Genomic DNA, 16,405 nt, shown 5'->3' with positions numbered 1-16,405 from the left:
AATCCCCTCGATTTCCCTGATAAGCTCATCAAAATGTTGTCATTCTTCCATTTTCTAACCCCCCCCCCCATCCCCTTGTTTGTTCGTAAATATTGGTTGATCCTTATGACGTGTGGGTATTCGAATGCAAATTTTCCACTCCAGATAAATCTGAAAGACGCTTACGCAAGGGGGTAGAACATTTGTCAAAGTGCAGACTAATTTTTGCCTCATTTAAAAATTTAACTGGATTTTCCCTAATTATTTCGAAATAAAAAAAAAAATAAATTTTGCCTAGTATGGAAATAGAATAAGATTTCAAAATCTTGGCATACAACTTATTATGTTACTTATGCTAAAATGGCTTCAAAATATGAGATCAGTTCAGTTTCTCTTTGCCGGCAGTTCTATGTATAGTTGTGAGATTTTACTATTGGAATTCAGGAATAACCAACCTCTCGTTCAGAATCGTCGAAAAATCAGGGTTTAACTGATTTGTTAATCGCGTCAAAATACTTCTAGATAATCTTATACTTTAAACATTCGTAGTAAGCACGAATTTCAAAGAGTGCCGACATTTATCCTTAATCATTTTATAAAAAAATCTAAATCGTTATCATAAAGAAGCTACCGGTGATCAAATCAATAGTTTTTTAGGTTTTGTATATTTCTTATATTTGTAGATAACTAACTTCACTTGTCAGGCTTGTCAAAGGCTCCTATATTTAAGTATTACACCTATATTTGTCTCGGGTAATATTTGATTAAAATTATCCAAGGAAGCTATCTTGTTTGTCGGCATTTAGGTAGTCACTCTTTGAACACTTGAAAAACATATATCTTATCATTGGTTCTAGATAACCTTACACGAAATGCAGTTAGGTTCCTATGGGAAGGTAGTAAAGGTTAATACCAATATTGACCCTGTGAGAATATTACGAGTTTGTGATCCTTAAGTCTAACATGATGAAACCATGTCCGTTCAGCCTTAGCCAATAAGGAACCATTTACGCGGGAAACTTTTCCTCTATGGCACTGAGCCAGTGAACTGCAGTCTCTCACGTGTTTGCCGTCTCTTGAATTTCGCGCCTTTTTATCAGACCCAAGAGGGAACGCGTGGCTTTATTTGGCGGAAACGTATTATTCTCCCATCTAGGTTTTAAATCAATAAGAGTTTGTTTTAATCAATTCGAAAATTGCTTTACATTAACTAAATAATTTCAAATTAATTCGTATAGTTGATCTAGAATTAATTTGAAGTAATTAGCAATCAATAATTAGTTCACGTTTCATTGCATAGGGGAGCTTGCATTCGTAACACAAGTTAAACCACTGAAAAAAAGAAACTCAAAGTTTTTTGCAAGCGTCTGTGGTTTATTCAAATTCCGTTAGGCCTAACGAAATTAGGCTTAGTAATAGTATATTATATATTTAGGACCTTATACGTGTGTTTAAGATTTAGAACGAATTCATGATGAAAGTATAGCGGAAGTAATACTTGCATAGAATTATTTAAGTGAAAATAATATACATTTCAAGTTCAACATCAGACCTAAGCCTAATATGGCAAAGTAGGCTTAGCAAAGAGGAAGCGTTTAAGCCTTGGTTGGATGTAGAATTATCAAAGTAGGAGTGTTTTCAATACAAGGATGAAAGTAAAGGATGCGGTGACATTCTTTCAGAGTGGAAGCATTCCTAAAGTATCCCAAAAATAGTTGGCACTAGAACGAGAGACGAGAGTCGCATGAACATTGTTTTAAAGAACACTCGGAAAGGAACGATCGAGTCAACCATATAGTATATAGTCAGGGCCTCCTTTAGGTCCTTTATTCTCTTTTATAAATAGATAAAAGACGAGGTATACCTCTCATGTTGAAACACTTGGCCCTATCTCCTCCGTTCTGCACTACCTTTACCAGCCCGTTAAACTAAATACTTTTTACACTGAACAACGACTTAACAAACCAACCAATGAGAGTGATATACGTGTCACTATTTAATTGGCCTTGGATCGTTATTAACAGAACTAAGTCTAAGAAGGGATAAGACTAATTAGGGGCTTAAAATTAAGCACACTCCATGTTAAAATACTAAATGTTGTCACACTAACGAAGGTTAAAAACTATGAATAAAAAAAAAACACCTATAGATAAATTGGCGGATTTTCATAAAAGAATTCGCGCCAAAAACAACATTTTTGGCCGCTCATCATTCTGTTCCATAAATATTTTTTTTATTTCTTTTTTTTTGGTTTGAAATGGCGGCAAAAAACCTATAATATTTGTTTACGGCCCATCGTACTGCACGTGTTTTTAGGGATGAATTTAAGAATTTGGCGCGTAAATTATTTAAAGGAACACGAACTGTTTTCGCGCGTAATTCGACGGAACTAATGACACTTAAAACCTAAACATGAATCCTTATTTATTGCCCATAAGGGGAGAATATCGCGTATCATTGTAGCGTCGTAGCATTGTGTTTCTGTAAAAGAAAAAGAAAAAATACTTAATATTCCAGAGAAAATAGCCTTTTTCTATGCTTTTCTTCTTTCATTTACGGGTTAATGGGTCAGAAATGCCGACAATAGAGCAGCCGATGGTTCGCCCTTTTCTAGAAGAGTTAGATGGAAAGAACCATCCATGATATTCTCTATATCTGTATACTCCACGAAGCTGAGCTCCGTTCCCATTACGTTCATTCATAATTTCGTGTTTGTGGCTTAGATTTCCTGTAGGTCATGAGTAGAGGTTATTAACCCTTTATAGCCTTATTTTGGGCACTATTTAATATAGCTAAGACTTATAATAGTTGATTTGTGTTACTTTAATATAATATTTGACTTAAGATGAGCCCCGTTCCCATTACGTTCATTCATAATTTCGTGTTTCTGGCTTTGATTTCCTGTAGGTCATGAGTGTAGAGGTTATTAATCCATTATAGGCTTATTTTGAGCTCTAATTAATATAGCTACGATTTATAATAGTACGTTTGTGGTATGGTTAGTAGAAGATACTAATAATTTACTTTAAGTAGTCTTTCCTTGTGGAAAAACCATTTTTAACGGAAAAATTATCAATTAATTCTTCTTGATATGCATTGGTTTTAAGGGCGGATTTAAGGAAATGCTAAGCCTAATTTATAACTTCTTTTATAAAATAAATGCTTAAATTCTTTAAAAAATGGAACACTATTCAAGACAGTTAACAAAGAATTTCATAAAGGTAGTGTCCAGACTAGTGTCCTCGGCCATTTTCTGAGTGCAAGTTAACCACTATCTATACAACTGGATTCGATTCGGTTCCAAACCTGCAGGAGATGCTCGCAAATGACTGGCAACCTTGTGAAGCGCGGTTAAAGTTAAGAAACGAGGTTGTGGAAATTTCTCTAACTATAGCCCCTTTAGTGCATGCACAGGATCTATTAATCTTAATTTTTTGAAATATAGTACCTTTAAAACATCCGTGAAATATGAATAATCATTAATTATAATTTGTTCAAGGTTTTTTCCAACAAAAATATTTGTAATATCCCTGTCCCAGAAAGAAATAAAAAAAAATGTTTTTCTCTGCCAAAAACGATGTCAATGCGAACGCGACAGATTGACACCGGGATTCTCAGAGGCAGAGAGAGATGAGAGAAAGATGGGGATTTCCTCCTTTCGGCATGCCAGCCTCTTCTCTCGGTTCAACCCCGTTTCGCCTCTCATGGAAGCCTTGCTAAAGGATTTCTTAACCCCACTCTGTGTTAATTTTTACAAACCTTAGGCCTCACTCACCTTAAGGACACATCACATCACGGAAACGCTTGTAGCCAGAAAAAAAAATTCAATTGGGAATAAAAAAAATCCCCTGAGCTGATTCTCTTATTGGTTGAGCCGAGATTCCCAGGCTTAATCATTGGTAGGGGGGATTAGTGTCGTGACGTCACCTAAATCTTGGAGAACAAGTGCTTTTGCAAATGGCAGGGGGAGAAGGGGGGTTACTGTTACCCCGAAAAAAAGGGGGGAGGAAATAGCACGTGGCCCCTCTCCGACTTGATTACTTCAAGAGGTGGACCCACTAGTAAAAGGACTTTTGGGCCGTAGGACTCATTGGGGAAGCATCGGTTTAGGGCAGCTAAAGTTTTCTTAACACAACAGACATGGTAAGTCCCAAGTCTTTTAATTATAACTTTAGTCAACTTCTTAAAACTTTGAAAGAAATTTCAACTTCTGAACCCCGGACATTTCTATATCATTTCGTTTATGTTCTTTCAAAACAAACTGAAGTGTTAGAAGAATTTAGTATCCCCGTCGGAAAAGTTAATTTTATTGCTCGAGACTCGACTGTAAACGGTTACGATCTGTAAACCATAAACTCTTCAGGATATTTTTACAACCTCCCACCCCTCAACTTATTTTAGATTTTTAAAGTTTTTAAGAAAGATACGCGAGTTCTTGGGTGGGGGGGGGGGAGAAAAAGTCTGGAAAAATGTGAAAGACGTGACTGTTTCGAATCTTTTACTCCTTCAATTTTTTAATTTTCGAATCGATACACCGCTTTAGCGAACTATCTCTCGTTTATTATTATTATTGGTTTTTCGTTTGAAAACTTTGGAGACGATCCACCAACCACACTGATTCAATGTTTCACGTGTGGGGGAGGACTTGGAAACAATTTCTCAAAATTTTGTAGGAACAAAGACATTGCATGCTCCGTCGTTAAAAATTTGTGTCACGGTGTTAACAAATCCCCTCTTCATGCTCTCCAAAAGCAATCGTGAAACGAAGCTCTTCTTTTTTCTAAAGTACCTTGAACAATTCTTGGCAATTTAGACAGTCAATCATCACTTAGAAGTTAGAACCTCCTTTAATACTTGAGGATCTTTCCGTGGAATGTTTAAAAAAGTTTTGTTACCAAAAATCATTAGGGTTTATTTTTTATTTAGAGGAAGTGAGGAAGTAGATTGTAGTTTACCGATTTAATTTGATAAGGAATCAATTCGGAACTTTATTGGAATATAAGTTAATGTTTGAGAAGGCGGAATAAGTTATTTACTAACAAATTATGTTGATTTCCATTACTATTCTGGAATTGTTCCAATCTTCAAAATTTTGATATTATTTCAATCTTCAAAATTTTGATATTATTTCAAAGATTTTATCTTCAAATCTCACAGAGATGAATTTTAAAACCATTCTTTAAATTTTTAACATTTTCTCTCGGAACGTTTTATTTCTCATAATTCGTGTTATATTCATTATATTTTATACAAGTTAGTGAGCAATTTTCTTTTAGTCTCCTTTTGATTTAATTCTCGTAATTGCATTAGCTAAATTAAAAATTTTAAATATTTAGGATAAATATATTTCCTTATAAACCAAATAGAAATAGGGTTAAAAAATAATGAATATAAGTCTAAATCTTGCCGACTTTGAAAAAGCAAAGGAGTGTTTTAACATTTTCTTTATAAGGACTAGCTAATTCATCCACTTCAAGAGGCGAGACGATTTGTTGAGCTATTTTTAAAATCATATGGGAGTACTTCTTGGATTCTATTCTTAATTTCTATTCTTCCCCTTTCCTCTCTCTCTCTTTCTCTCTCTGTCTCTGTCTCTTTCTCTCTCACTCTACAACTTCATTGTTTTCGAATGGAAAAGAGAGGGAGAATGGAGGGGGGGAGGGTATTCATTTTAGGCCTAACCTTCTCCCAATACTGTAGTTCCATCCAAGTTTCTAATTTTATTTATTGGCTGGCCCATGGATCACAAAAGCTGGCAAGCTCCTGTTTTGAGCCTCATCCAAAAAACAATTTATCTCGTAGCTTTTCCCCTTAGTCGGTATAATTTTTATCCTCTCTCTCTCTTTCTCTTCAGAACAACCTCCTATGCTATTTAAGCCTAACCATTCGCCAAGGCTTAAAATATATAGTACAGAAGAAAAAAGAAAACATACTACGCTTTCTATAAGAGAAGAGAGAGAGAAAGACTTTGAGAGAGAATTTGCTTCGTCAGCCGTTGCTCTACTTTTCTTCATTGGCTTTTCTTATTTGCTATTTTTAAACGCGCCAGAAAGAAGCTGTTGGTGTATGAAAGGAAGTTATGGTGCCAGATTGCCAGGTGGAAGGTTCGGTTAGGGTTAAAGCGTTAGGGCCTGGAAAGGGGCAATAGGGGGTGGAGGGGAGAATGTATTTGTTGCATAGCCATAGAATTTAGTTTTAAGGTTTGAGGTTTTTAATGGAATTTAAGAAAAGCATTTTAGGCTTAAGTACCCGTGAAAATTAGGTTAGTTTATTTTTCCTTTACTGTAAAATTCATCCATTAAATCTAAATAGGCTTAGTTTTAATTAATAATGGAAGACTTAAGCCTATTTCGTGATAATTCAATACGAAAAATACCTGTAATATCTTGGCGCGATTAAATTATAAAGATTTCAAGTTCACAGACGCGGAAATCTCGAGATGAGACATATTTCATCCACATTTCTCTGCCAACTTTATATTTTTTTTCTCTCTCTCTTTTCCCGAAGAGTCGAATCTTCTCTGACGTGGAAACAGTGAATTTTCTCTTATCCCCTTTTTCGTAATACCGTTTTACGCCTTAACAAACCGCACAAACTTATATAAGCCCAACTCTTAGACAGGGACTATAGTTTATTACAATATCAGTTTGCAAAACGATAGAAAGCTTTGGCGAATTAACACGAGATGTAAACCCATCATAGGGATAAAAATAGTTCAGGCAAACTGTACTATAGTAGCCGTAGCCACTTTCCAAGAGTCTAAAATTCCCCAAGCGACAAATTGGGTAAACTTCACCTTGCCTTTACGTCCATCCAATATTTGATTTTTTTTCTTTTTCTTCCTCTCTCTGGGTTTCTTAATATCTTTTTCTTTAGTTTCTTTGGCTTTATTCCCATCTTTCTTGCCTCTCGTAGGCTTAGAAAAACTAACCTCTAAATGTTTTTTTTTTTTACTTTTCATAGTTTTTGTATATATGGTTAGGGAAGAGTCTGAATGATAAATTAACTAGATCTCTTGAGAGAGGCTTTCGTAATTTAGATTTTGATAATTAAGGGAGTGAGATTCGTCAGCAAATTATTCATACGTCAAAGATATAACTATCTCTGTTGTAGATCTGTTTTGTAGTTAGCTAGCTCCCTTGTGAAATAACTTCTCCGTGAGCTTTAGTGTGCAGCAGTTGAAACACTTACAGGCGATCATTGAAAATAGAGAGGTTGTTCTGGCAGCCATATTGGTGGGTTACTTTTGCCATTGAACATAGCAAATTATATCGGGAATCTTAGCTCCTCCTACAAGTGAAAGCTGTAAAATTCAATTTCACGTTAGGTTATTTTTAGTTCATTAAATCAAAAAATTGCAGTAAATATATAATTTTTTTTTTAATATTAATGGAAGGATAATTTAGTGTGTCATCTATCATTAATTTTTGGGTTTTAAAATAAACCTAATGGTTTCAAGCGTTTCGGTTCGGTTCAGTTCGTGGAATACTTTGAAGTTTAATGAGGCTTGACGAAATTGGGCGGAATGTAATATTTATATTTTCCGTCTTGTTGGATGCAGGGAGACGAAGAGAAGAAAGTTAAGAAGAAGAAGGCCAGCACCAAGAAGGCCGAGGAGGCCCCTGCCGAGGCTCCAGCGCCCGCCGAAGCTGCCCCCGCTGCCAAGAAGCCCGCCGCTTCTTCTTCCACCAAGAAGAAGGCCCAACGATCGGGCTCCAATGTCTTCGCCATGTTCTCCCAGAACAAGATCCAGGAGTTCAAGGAGGCGTTCCAGCTTATCGACCAAGACAAGGATGGTTTCATTTCCAAGAACGACTTGAGGGCCACCTTTGATTCTTTGGGTCGTTTGTGCACGGACGCCGAGTTGGAGTCCATGGTTTCTGAAGCCCCTGGTCCAATCAATTTCACCATGTTCCTTAGCATCTTCGGTGACAGAGTTACTGGTAAGTTATCAACGCAACAGACTCCAATTTCCAATTAACACCGTTTAATTATTGTAAACACTTAAATAGGTACCGATGATGAGGATGTTATCATTAACGCTTTCGCCCTTTACGATGAGGGTAATGGCAAATGCAAGGATGATACGTAAGTATTTAATTAACACTTGCTCAATTCGTTCGAGTCCCTAACCTTTTTTCAACTCTTTCTTTCTTAGCTTGAGGAAACAACTTACCACCTGGGGAGACAAATTCTCAGAAGCTGAGGTAAGTAATCGTCCTTAGTTTCAGAACCTGAAGAAGCGGGCCATATTTTAAAATGAATAATTGTTAACGCAGGTTGAGGAAGCTTTCAACGAAGCCCCCATGGATGAGAACGGTCTTATTGACTTGAAGAAATTCGCCAAGGTCTTGACCGGTGGCGCTGAGGAGGCCGAGGAAGGCGCGTAATAAACCAATCATTTCGCATTCACTCGGAAAATGGAGAGAGGAGGACAAATTTATCTCATGGTAAGAATTATATTTAAATATTTAAATTAACATTGTATAGACCCTTGTTACAAAAGTCTGGTGTAAAATAGTTTGCTTTGGTTTTGACCAACTTGTTGTCTTAAGATGGAACACCTTATGGTATGTGTACAACAAAGACTTTAGATATTTCTTCAAAAAATATGCGCTTTGGTGTACTGGTAACTTTGAAGTCGTATCTAAAGTCTTTGTTGTCCACATACACAATCAGTGTTCCATCTTAACCCTAAATCAAGCAGACGATACTGCATCCCTCCGCTTTTTTAAGGGTCTATTCAGAAATTATCCAATATTTTAATTGCTATCCGTTACCAAACCAATAACGCAACTTAACGTAGTTTAAGGCACTTTAACTATTAATGTGTAAGATTTAACCATCTGCAAATACTTCTACTTCAACCCCAACTAATCTAGCGCGCAAACCACTAGTGAAAGTTAAATACCCCAAACCGCATGACTACATCTTAGAGAGTAGCTCTTTTTCTGTTATAAAGTCTTTCTTATTTAGTTTGCTAACCCTAATTTGACGAAATATTCAATTTTGACTTAGTCCCTTTTCTTTTTTCTCTTCTCTCTCTCTCTCTCTTTTTTTCTTTTTTTGCTATTCTAAGGAACTTATTCCACGCATCTTTTTTATTTTTTAAAACGTTTGTTTCGGCTCCCGTGATGTGCCTTCTCTACATCAGTCACGTGATCCGATTTATTTCGTGTGTCGTCTAAATTTCATCGTGAAACGACCATCGAACTTAAAGACTCAAAAATTAGGAAAAAAAAAGAAAAATATATTTACACAATTGTTGGGATTATTTAAAAAAAAACAACAAATTTCACAGAGAACTTTACAAATAAAAAAATTTAACAAAAATCGACGTTATACCATTTTAATATGGACCGAGAACCTGTGTAAAATATTACAATAAAAAACACCAAGTCTTCATAATGGGGGATTCATAGTGGTTTCCATTATAACGGTCTGTTTTCAATCGGCTTTTATAACACACTCTTAAGGGCAAGCCTCGTGGAAATAATTTTAATAACCCTTTTTACTTTTCATTCTATTCTTACAGCTTCTGATTTTAAAGTCATTTCCAGCTCCGTTCTTATCTTTATTTATTCTTTATTTATCTTTAATTATTAATATTTCACGATACTCGTCCTTTACAGTAACCGCTAAGCCTATTTCTTAAGCCTAATGTAAGAGTATTTTCTAGTTTTAAATCTTTTTACGCAAATCCTTTCCTAACTGAATTTAGCCACTCAAAAGATGTAGTCAACCATTATGGAGCCAAGAAAAATGCGGTTAGCTGTAGAAAAGTTAAAGAAGACTTATTTTTAAGTCTTGGAAGAGTCCATAGTAAGTAGGCTTCCAAACTTACCCCTCTTATGTGATTTTTGCGAGTTAGGAAGAACATTCCCTGCCGCTTTTCTATTTTTAACCATTGGTTGCTTTCGAGTTAAGGATGGGCCTCTCTTCTTCCGAAAGCTTGACTTCTTTTGGTGGTGACTGTTGAGACTCAGTCATCTTTACCTTCCCCCCTCCACCATCTTAGACTATTCAAAATTCTTACTACAATCTTAGAGCGAGTAAATCTTCCCATAGAAAGATAACTTTTCTCGTGATAAAAGTCTAGTCTTTCCAAGATTGCGATCCAACTATATGACCAAGGCTTATGGGAAAACCTGGGAAACTGGAATGACAAAGGCTTAAGAAACTCTAAAGGGATCGAAATTCGAATAGCCTTAAAGTCTATAAATATTAATAAGGGATGTATGTTAGAGGTTTTGACTAGTCCGTTACACAATAGAATATTCTACTAATTATTTGCCAAATTTATTATTCTAAATTTTTAGCTTAGAATAATTCACATAAATAACTAAACCCTGGAAGTTAAGTCTAATATGCTAAGCCTAATGATCAGAACTAATTAGGTTGATTCATCACCCTAAATCTTTAGTTTTAGGCCTAATTTTGTTGAAGAAAAATTCAAATGAACATAACGAAAACGACTAATCAGGATGACGCAATTAATCAAAATTTTGAGCTTTAGGCCTAATTTTGTTGATGTTACGAAAAATACGCGTCTATATTCGTTAAGCCTAATGATGCCTTAATTAACACCAATCAAATGTCAGGATGATTTCAACACAACTCTTATAACAAATTTCAATTCATCATCCAGTTAAAGACTGATAAGCTAAAACGATATCAAAATATTGGGAGGCGTTTCCTTGTCTTCCAAATATGGAAAGACACAACTCGATCCTTGAGGGGGTGGAAGAGAAAATGGAAGCTCAAGAGCCTGGATAAACACGAGAGAAGGAAGAAGTGTAGGAGGGATGGGGTGGGTGGTGACAGGCTTTGAAAAAATACCGTTTTACCCAAGCCTTACCGAGCTTAGGGAGTCATAACGCTTTTCTTTTTGAAGAAAATTTAGTTTCCCGCAAAATATCGTTGAGGGTGTAGGGGGAAAAGAATATATTCCGCTCACTTTTCGGAAACGGTTGGTTCTCCTTGGTCCCACACTCTCGCGCCTCCATCCCGGATTAATCCTCTTCCGTTATCCTCTTCCAGATTTGCCTATCAATAATAAGGATATCCACTCAAAATGGTTCGTTTTTTATTTAATCCTTACCACTAACCAAACAATTTTTTTAAACACTTTTAACTCGCAATTTAAAAATTAAATTTGTAGTGGTTCAAAAGTGAGAAATTTCTATAATTTTTCAGGGTACTTTTAGATAAATTAGTAATATGTTTTAATTATATTTTAAAAATGTACAATATTGCGCGTATTACGTCTTTGTACTTTAGTTAGATATAGACCTTGAGTGGCTTGATTTGCCACAAAATTTCTTCACGGAAATACTCCTTTTGAATGTTAATTTCTTGGCAAACTAAGCCTCTCAGGGATTTGTGTAATTATTTCTTGAGGATACAGGTTAAAGCAAACCTAGGTTGTTAATTATTTCTTAAGAAAAATACAGGGCTATAGGTCGTTGTGTTATTATAAGAAAATATTTTTAATTAACTTATTTTAATTTTTTTTGTTAAGAAAATTAAGGATTAAATTTTCAAAAAAAACAAAATAAGTACAGTGTTATCTTATGTATGCCCATCAATAAACACACTTTGAAAAAATAAATTGTCAAATATGTTCATAAGAAAACTTTCGACTTCAAAATTCCAAAGAAAAAAAAACTTATTTTGATTCGGCATCGGATTAAATAGTTTAAATGCGCGTTTGTTCGTATTTTGTATATCCCTGAACCGTAGTGAAATATGAAATAATTTGTGGAACAAATGCAAATTCGCAGGTTAAGGATTCGACGAAAAGAAGGGCTCAACGAGCGACTTCCAATGTCTTCGCCATGTTTGAACAAAATCAAATTGCCGAATTCAAAGAGGTAAGATTTAATTTCTGTTACTAGCCTTAAAGCCGGAAATGATCGGTTGCTTCCCTGCTGAAAAGATTAATGACGGGTCCCTCCTTACCTTAGAGTGTATTACGTTCTATCAGAAGGGGATAATAGAAGAAGGATGACACTCTGTATCCTCTTAATACTTCAGTTATGTTACGTAACATGATTCTTCCCAGGCTCAAGAACCCTTTTGTTTGCTCACCTTCTCATCAAACTTCAGACAAATGGATGGGGTGAATTCTATAACTGTTTGGTACTAAATCCTCAGCAATAAACCCACAAACCTTGATTGTCTTGACGTGGGACAAAAACGCACAAGCGCATGCGCCTTGACAAATAGTTAAACGCTAATAGAGTAACGATAACGGAACTATTTATCGCGTATGTGATTTGGTTTAGTAATTTTGCTCCAAATATAAAATTATGTTGGGAAGAATCGTGTTACAATTACCCCGGTTTGAAGAAAAGTATTATATACTTCTGGCTCTATGCGAAATTAGCACGGGTTGCCATTACCGACTAACTAAGACCAGATACAGAAATAAGCATCTCAAACAGAAGAGTCGAGAGCTGCGGGTTGGAGAGTTTTCCTCTCAGCTTCCGGTATGCCTGTATTTACCTGTAGAGTAATGACAACTCCTTGCATTTGAGCGTATTAACGTCTATGAGAAAATAACACGAGATGCCATTACTCTATTGAGTTTTGTATCCATTAGAACCTCAAAATGGAATTAATTCTTCACTTGTTGAGTGTCTTTGATTTGCCCTAAATTAGGTTTGCTTCACTTAACCATTGCAAAATAAGATATATTAGACACTGTTCAAGGCTACTTTCTTTATTATGAAAATTAACGCCTTAGCTTCCCATATTTTATAGAAAATGCTTGCTCTAAACCAAGAAGCCCAAGAAGCCCAAGAAGCGATATCTAGTTTACTAGGGAGAGGATATAAATTCGCCACATTTCTAGCTTTATCTCCAGTCCAAACGTAGGTCCGGATTTAGTCCCTGCCTCCAAATTACAACCAGCATCTCATAGGTTCTTGAAAACTTACGTCAGCGCGACGCAAATGACGAAAATTACGTATTATCCGACTGAGGAGAGGGAAATAACCCGGCCTCCTTTTACGTCCCCCCTTATATTTTGAAAGGGGGACTGGAACTATGGCGCACGAATACTTAGGCTAATTCTAATAGCTTCTCCCTAGTAAACTAGATATCGCTTCTTGACTAAACTATATAAATTAAAAAAAAACATCTTTCTCCAACGGTGCCAGTTTGATAGTAATCTACCATAAATCTAGTTCAGAATCCCCATTTTTGGAGATAATGTCATTTGGATCGTTAGCAGTTGTCATTACGAAACCCATTATCGAAACCCAGAAACAAAAAATGCCATTCATAAAGTTAATTTTAATTTTTTTTTTAAATTTCGTTTCTTCATTTGTTGTAGGCATTCCAATTGATCGACTCGAACAAAGATGGCTTTATCGACAAAAATGACCTCAAAGCCACTTTCGATTCATTAGGTACAGAAGTTTTTATTTTACCTGGTGTAAAGAACAAATGGAATTAATTTATGTTTTTGCGTAAAAATGAGAGCTGTTGGCTAACTGAAAGAAACGCAATTCTATTTACCAATAACACAACTTGCGCGGCTCTCAGGTCTCGACCTTTAATGAACTTTGGGAATACAGAATGTTAATATTCTCTCGCGTAATAGGCAACAGCTGTGAATTTTTCACGAAAATCAACAAAGTGAATAAAACTCGAATCACTTAGCCAACGTCTATTTCTATCAAATTCAAAACCAAAATATTCAAATTATCAGGAATTACGCGACCAATCCAATTGTTTTTACATTTCCGGCGTTTCAAAATCTGAATAGTTATAGTTCAACTTAGTATAACTAATATAATAAGTTTATAAGGTATGTTCCATAAGTATGACACTACCTATACTTCGTAATGCGAGAGACTTACTCGCCAGGAGTCGCTTTAAGAGAATCTATAACCTACGTCATACGTCACTTTATGACAAGCTCCAGTTTGTAACCAGTGACAAACTTATGGAACATATCTTACGAACTTACACTGGTTAACGGCACATTTTAATTGCCTCTGGATATTTTCTTTGGTTTGAACGATTTTAACTTGAAAATATTTCATCTCGTTGTAGGAAGATTGGTGAAAGATGACGATTTACAAGGGATGATCTCTGAGGCTCCCGGCCCGATTAATTTCACCATGTTCTTAACCATTTTCGGAGAAAGGATTCAAGGTGAGTTCTATAATAGCGCTAGAATGTTATTGTAATTTCATACGAATACTTAATGAATTTTGTCTTTCTCTTAGGAACTGATCCGGAAGATGTCATCAGAAACGCCTTCAAGACCTTTGACACTGATGGAACCGGAAAAATCCACGAAGAAAAGTGAGATAACGTAGCTTTAAACTGTGTTGTTGGTTTAGAATAGTTTAATTATGTGTGTTAATAAGCCTTATTATAACAAGTCCAGAAGTTAATGACTTTTATCTGGGAAGTACGTGGCTTCAATTTATTGTTTAGACTATTTCCGTAGTTAAAATTGCCTATGACACATTACGTGGAAGGGGGTCTAAAGAAATGTGCATAAGATCCTGAAAGAACCCAATAACGGAAGGATGTAGCTTTAGAGGTTCAAACATCTCCCTGATGTACAATCCCTTATGTAGGGGAGGGACCAATATCCAGCCTATCATCCATCAAATTGAGTTCTACTGGACACGCGTGAAGTTCGTAGCTCTATCAGTGCATTAAGAATTACAGTCACTTGACCTAGCCCGATTACTTATCCAGAAAACGGTACATGTTCAAAATGTAGTTCTTGACACGGTGTTACATATCACATTGTTCATCCCTTTAATATGAACAATAAGTTACGATCACTATGCTTAAGTCTTATACTTCTCAGGTTAGGAGTTATTAACTTCTCTTCAAACGCAAGACAGCGAGCTAAACCTTCAAATTTGAGTGTGTATCTTGTTTTTTTTTCTAGGTTAAGGAAAGCTTTGGTAACCTTTGGCGAAAGGTTCAAGGAAGATGAAGTAAGTTTGTATAGCGTGACTCCCTAATCGGAGCCTAGTTAAGCGTAATAATCCAAAATAAAGTCCCTTCCGTCGCCCTAGCAATTCCCACGGGAACTTTTCAGTTAATGTTAAAAATGATGATATCCGCTTTCCGCTCGTTGCAGGTTGACGAGGTTTTTAAAGAAGCTCCCGTTGATAACTCTGGTAACATTGACATCGATGGATACGTCAAAATCATCACCGGACATTCTGAAGATGATGAATAAATTTTGTCTATGGATAAAATATATTGACTGCAATTGTTGATGTTACATATTTTATAATAAGTGTTACAACAAGATGTTGCCAATTAAACAATCGAATTGAATTTTTCTGATTTAAAAAAGTTACAAATTAGTAACATTAAAAAATAAATGTCAACGACCCGCATTCTATACGCAGTATTCGTATAAATTGAAATTTAATTTCAGACACGACAATTAGGACAACTACTCCGACAATGAACAGTTGTATAACAAACGACACTTCGAAGTAAGTTATGGATTGATATTGTAAGTGAATCGATTCCTTTTCCAATTATTATATTAACTAGCTTCTAATCAAAATAGATGAATAACAGCGTTAAATAAAACCATTAATATCACGGTAGATAGCCTTTATGCCATTATATTACCATAAATTTACAATCATAATTGGCAAAAAAGGGTCTCACTTAAGAAAGCGGCTTCTATTGTTGGTGAACGTATTTTATAGTTTGTTAACGAGTTTTATGTTAAATTGAAATAGAACGAAGTTTTATTTCAGTGTTCTTGACAGTTTGTGACGTAAGAAGTCACATGACGCGATCATTCAATTACCTTCAGCCTAATCGCCATAAGTTTGTGACGTAAGAAGTCACGTGATATGTATAATATCAAGATTTCATAGTGAGGGAGACGTGATATACCCTATTTTATATTACCTCCATGTTTCGGAGATAACGTACTTTCCTTCTAAGTTCTATTGTTTAGCGTGAAGGAATTGTGTCTCATTAACGAAATCAGGTTCATTTTAAAGATCAATTTAATTACCGTTTTGTTACTTGATTGAGCACACATAAATAAGCAGATTTAAAATATCTTTATTAACTACATGAAGCATGAACTAGGAATGCGTAACAATAGATTAAAAACATGGTTATTTATACAACACTGTAAGGTTACTTTTTTAACTGATAAAACATTAGACTAAACAATAGACATAACGTCACATCCCCTTTTCTTGATCTATGTTAGATTATTCTTGGGTCCATTTGTCCGAATCTAACCAATGGTTTTGAAATGCGACCGCTTCTTGTTTTTGTGCCGTAATTGCGTATTTCATTCCTGACTGCTGATTGTTGTTGAGTGGCTGCAACTTGGACATTGTCAGAACGGTCTTGGCTGGAGATATCTTCTGTTTCATCCGTTCCGCGTGGTCTGTGTCTCGATTGA

General features: G+C 35.6%; 2 protein-coding genes across 5 annotated transcripts; both read left to right on the top strand.

Moving 5' to 3' along the window:
- The first annotated feature begins 3,370 nt into the window (after positions 1-3,370).
- LOC149717459 (myosin regulatory light polypeptide 9-like) lies at positions 3,371-9,208 on the top strand. 3 transcript variants are annotated; one of them, XM_089838871.1, is made up of 6 exons: positions 3,371-4,122; positions 7,541-7,922; positions 7,992-8,067; positions 8,138-8,186; positions 8,259-8,429; positions 9,134-9,208. In XM_089838871.1, the coding sequence occupies exons 1-5, from the start codon at positions 4,120-4,122 to the stop codon at positions 8,367-8,369; spliced, it is 621 nt and encodes a 206-aa protein (XP_089694997.1). In that variant the 5' UTR covers positions 3,371-4,119; the 3' UTR covers positions 8,370-8,429; positions 9,134-9,208. The 3 variants fall into 3 exon arrangements, with proteins under 3 accessions (XP_089694997.1, XP_089694996.1, XP_089694995.1); XM_089838870.1 differs by lacking the exon at positions 3,371-4,122 and having other exon boundaries at positions 7,418-7,922; positions 9,059-9,208; XM_089838869.1 differs by lacking the exon at positions 3,371-4,122 and having other exon boundaries at positions 7,419-7,922.
- Positions 9,209-9,667: 459 nt separating this feature from the next.
- Positions 9,668-15,300, top strand: LOC149717458 (myosin regulatory light polypeptide 9-like). Of its 2 annotated transcripts, none has more exons than XM_089838874.1 (8): positions 9,668-9,801; positions 11,020-11,056; positions 11,763-11,852; positions 13,319-13,394; positions 14,044-14,145; positions 14,220-14,298; positions 14,903-14,951; positions 15,098-15,300. In XM_089838874.1, exons 2-8 carry the CDS (start codon positions 11,054-11,056, stop codon positions 15,197-15,199), a joined length of 501 nt encoding a protein of 166 aa, XP_089695000.1. In that variant the 5' UTR covers positions 9,668-9,801; positions 11,020-11,053; the 3' UTR covers positions 15,200-15,300. The 2 variants fall into 2 exon arrangements, with proteins under 2 accessions (XP_089695000.1, XP_089694999.1); XM_089838873.1 differs by lacking the exon at positions 9,668-9,801 and adding an exon at positions 10,875-10,948.
- The last annotated feature ends 1,105 nt before the right edge of the window (positions 15,301-16,405 follow it).

The sequence above is a fragment of the Phalangium opilio genome, unplaced genomic scaffold, assembly GCF_054372755.1.
Source record: "Phalangium opilio isolate 3A_F unplaced genomic scaffold, DU_Popi_V2 ptg000003l_1, whole genome shotgun sequence".
Classification (NCBI taxonomy): domain Eukaryota; kingdom Metazoa; phylum Arthropoda; class Arachnida; order Opiliones; family Phalangiidae; genus Phalangium; species Phalangium opilio.
The sequence above is the reverse complement of the archived record's forward strand: the minus strand, read 5'-3'. Positions and strand labels throughout refer to the sequence as shown.

What these genes read in the sequence shown, in the direction of transcription:
- LOC149717459 (XM_089838870.1), top strand. Translation starts at nt 7,535, where the DNA reads ATGCAGGGAGACGAAGAGAAGAAAGTTAAGAAGAAGAAGGCCAGCACC. An exon ending in CTTCGGTGACAGAGTTACTG is followed by an intron (nt 7,923 to 7,991) that starts GTAAGTTATCAA and finishes ACACTTAAATAG; the next exon opens with GTACCGATGATGAGGATGTT. An exon ending in ACAAATTCTCAGAAGCTGAG is followed by an intron (nt 8,187 to 8,258) that starts GTAAGTAATCGT and finishes TTGTTAACGCAG; the next exon opens with GTTGAGGAAGCTTTCAACGA.
- LOC149717458 (XM_089838874.1), top strand. An exon ending in GGAAAAATCCACGAAGAAAA is followed by an intron (nt 14,299 to 14,902) that starts GTGAGATAACGT and finishes TTTTTTTTCTAG; the next exon opens with GTTAAGGAAAGCTTTGGTAA. An exon ending in AAAGGTTCAAGGAAGATGAA is followed by an intron (nt 14,952 to 15,097) that starts GTAAGTTTGTAT and finishes CGCTCGTTGCAG; the next exon opens with GTTGACGAGGTTTTTAAAGA.